The sequence below is a fragment of the Netta rufina genome (assembly GCF_964035555.1).
Source record: "Netta rufina genome assembly, chromosome: 5".
In the NCBI taxonomy this organism is placed as follows: Eukaryota; Metazoa; Chordata; class Aves; order Anseriformes; family Anatidae; genus Netta; species Netta rufina.
In genome coordinates, this window is record NC_140128.1 from 13369857 (window position 1) to 13379084 (window position 9228).

Consider the following 9228-nt stretch of genomic DNA (forward strand, 5'->3'; position numbering starts at 1 on the left):
ATAATACAGCGTTTTTGGAGCCTGTAACAACTCAGGAGTTCTCAGGCAAATACCATTTGTTTGTACTGTATTTTCAGGGTGATCACACTAACTAGTAAAGCTTATTTTGTTTCTATATTACACACAAAAAAAAATGCTATAAGTAGAACACAATGCAACGCGAGTTTGATATGCTCCAAAACTGATCTCCAAGAGTAGGGGCAGCTTGGGTTGCTGTGCTAGAAAGCAGGGGAATGGATCCTAGAAAGCAAGGATAGATAAATTAAGACATATTTCAATCTCCCAATGGGACAAACCTGATGGTGGCTTCTCCTAGACAGGACAACCTTTTATTACACAGAAGTAATGAGCTTTAAAAAACAGAAGAGAATGTGAACAGAATAAACCAATGCATCATCCACAGTCCTAGAAGAAGCATGTGTTATCTCCTGTCCCAAACCTAGCTTCTTTGAAATAAGCCAGTAGAGGACATCAGCTTTGTAGTTACCTTTTCATCCTCAGTGAGCAGGTGGCACAACAAACACATCATCCTGTTTCCTAAAGAAGCTCAGATTCAGCTTCTTTAGTGAAGCAAGTCAAAATGAGGCCAGATGACGTGCTGACAACCCATTAGGTGATACTCTACTTTTCAGTTACCACTGAATTAATTCCTCAGTATAGTGTTTAGAGCAGTTTTTCCCTTGCTGTTGTATAACAGATTATTACTCTACTTAATTGTCATCCAAGACTGATTGTTTCTTCCCCTTGGAACATGACACCCTGGTTAAACGCCAGTATGTTTTGCCTGCTTTAACTCCCCTCAGATGTGCCGCAGGATACTTCACTTCCTGCCCTGAACTGCAGCACAGTTGTTCAGCATCCCAACATCACCAGCACATTTGGGGCATCAACGTGACTCCACCCAAGCAGTCAAGCAGGCAGTGCTAAATGTCATTTAAAAAGCTCTTTGGAAATTGCAGGATTGGATTAGAGATGCGATTCAGTTCGATGACAACTACAAAACCAAAACAACTTGCTCTATTACTTTCCAGTCAGAGCACAAACTGTTTGTAGGAGCAGAAATCAACCTGAGAACAGGGATGATAAATCAAGCATGTGCCGAGTGAGAGTTTATGCTCTAAGTGCTTATTTGGGGTTCCTTTCCAGTGCCTCTCCCCCTTTGGTGGGGGCATGTGCACGTTACGTGTACAATGCTCTCATGACTGGATCTCACCCCTGAAGTTGCGTGTTCCAGGGTTATCCACATCAGTTCAACTACAAGCAGGGAGGAAGAAAAAAAAAAAAAGCTGGCTTGGGTGTTGCTGTTCTTACACTTTATATCCCTCTCCTCTTTTTATAACCCCCTAATTGGGAAACTACAACCAGATTGTTTTAATTGGATCCGGTGAAAACATGACAGCACCTCATCAGCCTTGAGAAAGCAGGTGTGTGTCGTGCAGACCATTACTTACACAAACCCACCGGGAACCAACACCATTTCAATAACTCCTCGCAGATTTTCGTTGTATGGGGCACTAAGGGAAGAGAGATATTAACTCCTAACGTACTCAAGATGAGTAATCTTTAAATCGCACTGACCAACGAGGAGTAAGCCTGCTCCCAAGCAACTTTTCACTACTGCTCGGGTATTGATCCTTCTTTCTCTCCAGGAAGTGCCCCGACTGCTCTGCACTCTCAGTGTTTCTGTCCAGCTGCCATCACCATCAGTTTTCTGCCAAATCTCACAAGTCACTGAAACCAATTCATCAATCGAGGCAGAAAGAAGTATCTTAGTCCATATGTTGAATCCTACAGCTACAGAGTAGCTTAGCGAAAGAAATCCCTTCATCCACACTGTTGTACCACATTCAATAGCACTTATTAACAAACAACAAAGAGCTTATCTTATAAGGTTTACGGCAGAACATTACATATGTTATGGCAGCTAGTACCAACAACATAGCCTCCATGCCCCCAGGGCAGACTTCTATCTTCAAAATAATTGGAGTAAAGCACTTTTACACTGTCTCCTGGAAATCAGATTTAAAGACTTAATAAACAAACAACCACTCAGTGAGCTAACTTATCTAAGGTCTTTCACAGGTGTAAAAACACTATAGAACTGAATTCCCTCTGTGCAAAAGGTCTTACTTTACCTGGATTAATATTCTGCAGCAAATCAGCAGGACATGATTCTATCGTATCCGAGATCCACTACTGTGAAACTTCAAACATTACCTGTGTATTTCACCAGACATCCACAAAAAATGGGCACTTAAAGTGTGGACGTACTCAGCTGAAGAAAGCATACCTGGTTCACTTCTTCTGTTAGCTATGAACTACAACCTCCAGAGGACTCCAAAATCGTACTGTAACCACACACTGCAGCACTCAGGCCTCTTTGCTCCGGTGACCAGAATCTGTACTTCACTTAGTACAGCCTAATTGTTGGCTGCCTACAGAAATGAGTTTCCACCTTTCCTCAGTCCCACGCACTCACTGTCATTGCCTCTCCACTGTATTACGGCTGGTGATTGTGCAGCCGCAGGGCAAAACAGTTCAGCAAGTTCTGACAACTGCTGTTTGCCAAAAAAGGGTTTGATATTTTTTATCCACTCCCAAAACAGTCCATTCCGTTAAACAGAACACTGTCAAATAAAAAAATTCTTGTTAAGAAATACAAATCTTAAGACAACAGGTATGTATTAACAGATCAACAGGTTTGGTTACAAAAAGAACAATGCTTGACTGCCCTCTTCAGGATAACACCCATCCATCTAACATTTCATACAGTCAAAAACTAAAGCATTACTACACAATCTGTGACGTAATTAGGAAGAATAAACAGGCTCTTTGAACATGTCCAGAAAAAAACATGTTCTGTTCTGGCAGTGAAGAACGATGTTTTACAATGCCTTTGGTGCACAGAAATCAAGATACACTACGCATGCAACATTCTTCGCAGCTCTCTTGTATCTCAGGCAATATTTTGTTGACAAAACATTCAGCAGAAGAAAGTTAACCCTGATCTTCAAAGAGAGGGACTGGGTACATTGGATCCACCTCAGCACTACTAAACACGTACACGAGCGCAGTAGAATCGTATTCAATAGCATCTTCCAAACTAAGGACTTCTAATTTGCATCAAATGAGACATTCTGTAAAGACTTCAGGTTGGTAACACAAGATACAAGTCTAAATTGAAAATTCTTCATTCCTACAGCAAGCCCAACAGGTAAGACAAACGAATGCCACAGATCACATCCCTTGTAAAATTAAGAACAGAGTGAGCTGTAGGATATCTGTCAGCAGGAAAAACTTGTCCTATATGAGACAGGGACTTGTCTACTTCCCTTTTTTGAGAGTAGATGAAGCCACGCTCCAGTTTTGTAAAGGCTAAGGTGTACATCCTTTGCTATCAGCTGCACTCCTGGGCCTGCTGCCTCTCCAATGGCACTTAAACTCAGATCTATGCATTCAAATACAGCAAAACACATACCTATCCCTGGGAACATCTAGTGCAGTGTTGTAATCTGGTGGCCCTCCGGGCAGCATATTGAAGAGCAAGTGATTTGTGCCTCGATCCCACCTACAGCAAAAAGAAAAAACAGACAATAATTAGAGAGGTGCTCTCTACAAACGATAAGCTCTGTCAAAATCTAGCTCCGGCACTGACTCCCATCCACCATTAACCTTAATTTTTTCCACTTGGGGTCTTCAGATCCCCGCAGTGGAGCTTCTGTAAGTACCTGGACAACTGTGCCAAAGCCTGAGCCGTCTCCTTGATGCGCAGCGTGTTCTGATTGAGGACGTCTATGGAGGGCACGAAGAGGCAGGCCCGGTTGACATCGTCCGTGTAGAACTCGCTGTCGGAGATGGCCGTCAGCAGCTCGTTGTACTCCCTGGAAATGGTGTTGCTCACCGACGCCCCGTACTCATCCACGTACTTCTTCAGCGAGTAGATGTAGACCTTGATTTTGTTTTTGGGGTTGAAGCCACAGCGGTAGACGTCAAAGCAGGTGTGCATGCGGCAGCTGAGGTCCCCCCGCTCGGGAATGGGGCTGTCGGCGGGGAGCTTGACCACGGGCACGTCGTGGACGCTGCGCTTTTCCACAGCCCAGTCGCTGGACGACTCGATGGAGTGGGGCCAGAACTGGAACATGCCCGTGGCAATCAGGCCCAGCAGCACGATGGAGAAGAGCGTGATGTAGTAGACGCGGTGCTTGGTCTTCATCCTCGGGATGAGGGCTGGACCCCGCGTGTTGTACTTGGCCGACGCGCACATCATGGAACCGGCCACCTCTGGTCTCTGCGAGGCAGAAAGCAAGGAGCTGAAGGCTGAGCCCTGGAAAAGACGCATAATTATTATTATTAAACTCAATTAACAACCCACAGGCTCTCTGCCTCAGCAGGCTGACACCCAAACCCCTCCACACACCCACAACCCCCCCGCAACAAGACCAAACGATACCAACCGCTGACTGCACTGGGACTTCCACCCGGGCTCCAGCAGCCCCCACACCCCTTCCCCGACCCTAAATCCCGGTCCCCGCTCACCTCCGCCCGCCCTCGCTCGGGTCCCAGCGCCCGGCGCCCCGCGGGGTGTCCCCGCTGCCTCCCGCCGCCCGCCCGCCCCTCGCCCTCCGCCGCGGCCCGGCCCCGGCTGCGCACGCGTGCGGCCCCCCCCCCCGCAGCCGCTCGGTGACGGGCGGCGGAGCCGCTGCGAGGCCGCCCTCAGGCGGCCGGAGGGCGCCGCGCCTCGGCACGGCCCCTGTGGGGAGCGGCTGAGGGAGCTGCTGAGGGGTTGGTGTGGGGGATCTCGGAGGTTTTCCCAACTTTAATGGCTCGGTGATTCAGTGAAACCTTTCCCCAGCTGTCCGCAGGGGGTGCCTGCTGGCAGCAGGGTGAATTCACGGCACAGAACTCCACCTCTGCACCGGCTTCACTCCAAAATAAAGCAGGTGTCGACATGCCACACAATCACCACATAGTACACAGCTGAACACACATTCATGTCCCATCCCCACACCAGCCCCTGTGTCACCAGCCCTGGCAGCCACCTCCTGCCTTCCCCCTCACCCCCAGCAAAAGCTCGCTCTGGCTTTCAACCCAGCTTAAAACAGCAGCGGGTGTCCCTGCACACAGTGCCTGCTGTGGCCCAGGCATGTGACAAGGACGGACACCCACACACCCACACACCGTGCCACATCCAGCCCACACAGCACCTGCTGGCACCTCCTTGCCTCCCCAGCCCCATAGCACAGTGGCTGGGGCTGGGACATGGAAGGAGTCCCGCTGGCAGCTCCATCACTGCAGGAAAATTTGGAAGGCAGTGCGATTTTTTTAAGAGCTTAAAATTAAAGAAATGCAAGTGGCATCAGCTCTATTATTTCCAAACAGCAAGAAAAAATGGAGGAGGTAGTCTGTTTTGATAGAGATTTCCCTGAAACCACATCAGGGAGCCTATTGGTATTCCGGTGATGCTGCTGAGCCAGACAAGTCTGCAGCACAGCGCTATTTTTGGACTGCAGGTTGCCATTTATAGCTTGTAAAAATATTCATCAGCATCTGGGTAACAGGCTATCCATTTTTATAAACGTACAAGGGAGATCGCATATTTTACCTCACTTCGCTTCGCCCTTCGTGTCTTGCCTTATTCGACCCTTTTGAGGTCACCTGGGAATTTGTTGTTAAGTGCCCTGCCAGCACGCCATACATTCGCCTGCTGTCGCATGCAGCACCATCGTGTATTTTCTGCTGGGACGATCGGTGCACAGAACAGAGAGGAACAACCACAGAGCCCTGCTGTGCTGGGTCTGCATGCATGCAGAGCAGCTGCAGGTGAGGTTGTGGGGTACCTGATGCAGCCAGTGCTGGAAGCAGCACATCCTCAAAACTCCTTTATAATAAATAATTAAAATAATAATAATAAAAGGCTAATAGGAAAGGGAAAACAAACGACTTGCAGACATCTTTTCCACCTTATTTTCAGCCCATGGCATAGCATAAGTAAAAATCATAGCTCGTATTTTACTTCTGAAGCATTAGCTAATGGCTGCTGCCATTAATCCAGGTACTGGACTGAACGAAGCAGTTTGGCTCTGGTGTAAGAGAAAGCAAGATATTGTACCAGATACAGCACTGCCTTGCATCTAACTAAACAATATCCTCATTTATGTCACTGAGTTTACAGCTAGGCTGAGCAATAAGCTGCATCCAGCAGCTACCTGCCCAGCTGCAGCCTCTCAAGCCATCACACACCTCCAGTGGTGCTGCACCGTGGTCCGTGGCACTGGGCAGCAAGCACAATGCCTGACCTCATAACTTGAGGACAACTTTACTGCCTTCCCAAACCGAAAGGAGAAAGAAACGTAAGTATCTGCTGCTATGGCTCCTGTGGAAGGACGTGAGCTGTGAGGAGATGCAGTTGAGCAAGCGTTCCCTGCGAAGAAACCCTAAGGTGATGGAGGGACACAGACTGAGATGCTCTCGGTGCCTCTCCCTGTCCCCACAGCCCCCAGCCGTCACACTGTGCAGAGGCAGTCGTGTTTCGCCAAGCGAGTGCTCCCTGCGGCGCGTAGGCAGCACGCTCACACCTCGCTGGCCAGCAGCGGCGAGGGGACGGAGCTGCTAAAAACAGCATTTCCTCGCGGTGTTTTTCCAGACTATTTCTGATTCTCCGCTTTGATAAGGTCGACTGGCTCGTTACTAAAAATAACTGATCCCGGCAAGCTGAGGACAAAAAGCAGAGTATTTATAACCATCTCTGACTAACGTACATTTGTCACTGGTCAGTTGCCAGTGCTTTATGTAAGCTGGTAATAAATAAAGCAGAAATTGGAGTGAAGAATGAATGTACCTTGCCCCTCTGATTTTCTCAATCAGAATACGTGTATTTTCGCATATATCCTTGCAGGTTACCTTGTGTTCTTCATGATGTAATCTGATTTGCTTCAGAGAAAAAAACAACAGTGATCCTCTCTTAGTGAGCCTGTCTCACTAAAATGGCTGCACATGTGCTCAGAAGTGCAAAAATGGCTATGGTTTTTTGCATGCCTGATATTTTAGATGTAGATGTGTTTAGGGGGGATTCACATGGCTTTCTCCATGAAGGTTTTTTATCCAGCCATTAGTCTGACCCTCTCTCCAATTAAACATAATCCTGCTGACAGCAAGAGAGCAGAGGAATTCCCTAACCAAGTAATTGAAAAAAAAAAAAAAAAAAAAAAAAAAAAAATATATATATATATATATATATATATATATATAATAATTTGACCCCTCAAAAAACCCACATTTTGAAAAACTGGGTGGTTGGGGACGAGGGGAGCACGCAACCCTTGGCTCTGCTGACTGCTCTGTCGTCAGCACTCTAATAGAGAAAGAACATTTAAGGTATTAGCGTTTTTTTTTAAATCTGAAAAAAATATATTTAAAAAAAAAAAAAAATCTATCATGCAGTACATTCCAGCAGCAGTCCTTCTTCAGTTACAGTAGAGGATTATTTAGTTAATATTTTCCCTCAGTATTTGCCAGGAACACCCATCTTCTCAGATCTGTTCCTTAAGTATGCATGATTCCTCATAAATATGTGTCTGGACTGGGCCCAACCCATGCTGTTCACTTAGCCGCAGTGTAACACAGGTTAATAATACGGAGATTTACTGATCTTCCCCTCCCACAAACATGGGCACACGAAGGTTGGACCTGAAATATAGACTAGGGCAGTTTCTATGACAGAAAGCTGTGCTATATAGGAAATTACCTCTTCTAACTGAAAAACTCCGAACGTGCCCCTGGGATAGAGAGAGGAATTAAAAAAAAAAAAAAAAAAAAAAAAAAAAAAAAAAAAAACAAGACTGGAAAAAAAGATCTAGCATCCTTTCTGTACTCAAATGAATCATAATCTGAAAACAAAAATTACAAGCAAAGTGGATTTTATCATTGTTTAACTACAGTGGACATAAAGTGGACATAAGCAACAAAAGCAGTGTTATACACAACTTGATGGCCATTCTTATATTTTTGTAAAAACACAGCATTTTTGTAAAATATCTCTGACCAGCTTCATCATTTCAGATACTGTTCTGTTTGCCTGTTGCCTGCCAGACTGGAAAAAGAAATGCAGGGGGCACTCAGACCTTACTCATTTCTGCATCTTTTTTTTTTTTTTTCCTCATGTACGGATTTGCCATGAAGGGAAAAAAAAAAAAAAGGCACATTAATGATGATGATGAGCAATAGTGTGCACAGAGAACATCTGACACGGAGGCAGCAGAGGGAACAAAACACTGACACAGGCACAGCCTGGGGAGGACAGCGTGCCCGGGGGGCTCTGGCACAGAAAGCCCCCACCGTGGCTCCACTGAGCTCAGCCTCAGGAATTTCTTAATGTTCAACAATTCTTTTTCATCCAGAGAAGGCCATTTTCAAGGCTTGCAGGTTTTGTACAGTCAAAATGAAGGCTGACTGTTCCAATAGCAGGCCCATGATACCACATTTCTCTCTTCCCTCATTTCCAGGTTTTTGTTCGTTTGTTTTTTAGCCCTGATGAAGCTAAGCTGCCTCAGCGGAGAGCTCCTCAGGTGCTAAACCTGAAAACACATGGAAAAAAAATGTGCATCTCCCCTGCTATTTTTAGTCACCATAAACTCAGATGGAAGTGACCTTGGACCACATTATATTAGCTATGGGCATTTTGAAAATATACTGCAGCCTCTTTCCTAGGGAGAGGCATATTTAACTGGCCACTTCCACACAGACAGTGCCAAACCCATGCTTTCTGAACAGTAAACATCTACAACCATGTGAATGTTGTATAGTAACATGCTCCAGCTGTAGAAATGACTAGAACATCCAAACGAAAGTAGGAACAATTAATGGCTTGAAATTGCTATAAGAATCCCCTAAAATACAGTTTTAAGTACTGTCTATACAGCCTTACTTTGTTCTTCATTTCAAAGAGCTTTCTCCCTAAATTTTTGTTGCAGATACTCCTCGGGGTACATAAATAAGAGGAGCAAGCCAGTAAGTCCATTTGTATATTGGCTGCACATTTTACCTCCCACTCTCATAAGAACACCTGTCTCGTGCTATAGCTTTCTTTGTGGACAATCGAGAGCACATGCAAAATTACAACAACCTCACCTGTCTCGTGCTATAGCTTTCTTTGTGGACAATCAAGAGCACATGCAAAATTACAGCAACCTCAGAATGTCTTTAGAAATACTGTGCATGGAAAAATAATAA

General features: G+C 45.7%; 1 protein-coding gene across 1 annotated transcript in view; it reads right to left on the minus strand.

The window, feature by feature from the left end:
• EXT2 (exostosin glycosyltransferase 2) overlaps positions 1–4548 on the minus strand; it is a 69329-nt gene extending 64781 nt beyond the window's left edge. The window contains exons 1-3 of the mRNA XM_084288273.1: positions 4537–4548; positions 3729–4324; positions 3479–3568 (exon numbers count right to left, since the gene is read on the minus strand). Of these exons, the coding sequence (XP_084144399.1) occupies positions 3479–3568; positions 3729–4267 (629 nt within the window). The 5' untranslated portion in view covers positions 4268–4324; positions 4537–4548. The remainder of the gene's footprint in view (positions 1–3478; positions 3569–3728; positions 4325–4536) is intronic.
• Positions 4549–9228: the final 4680 nt, after the last annotated feature.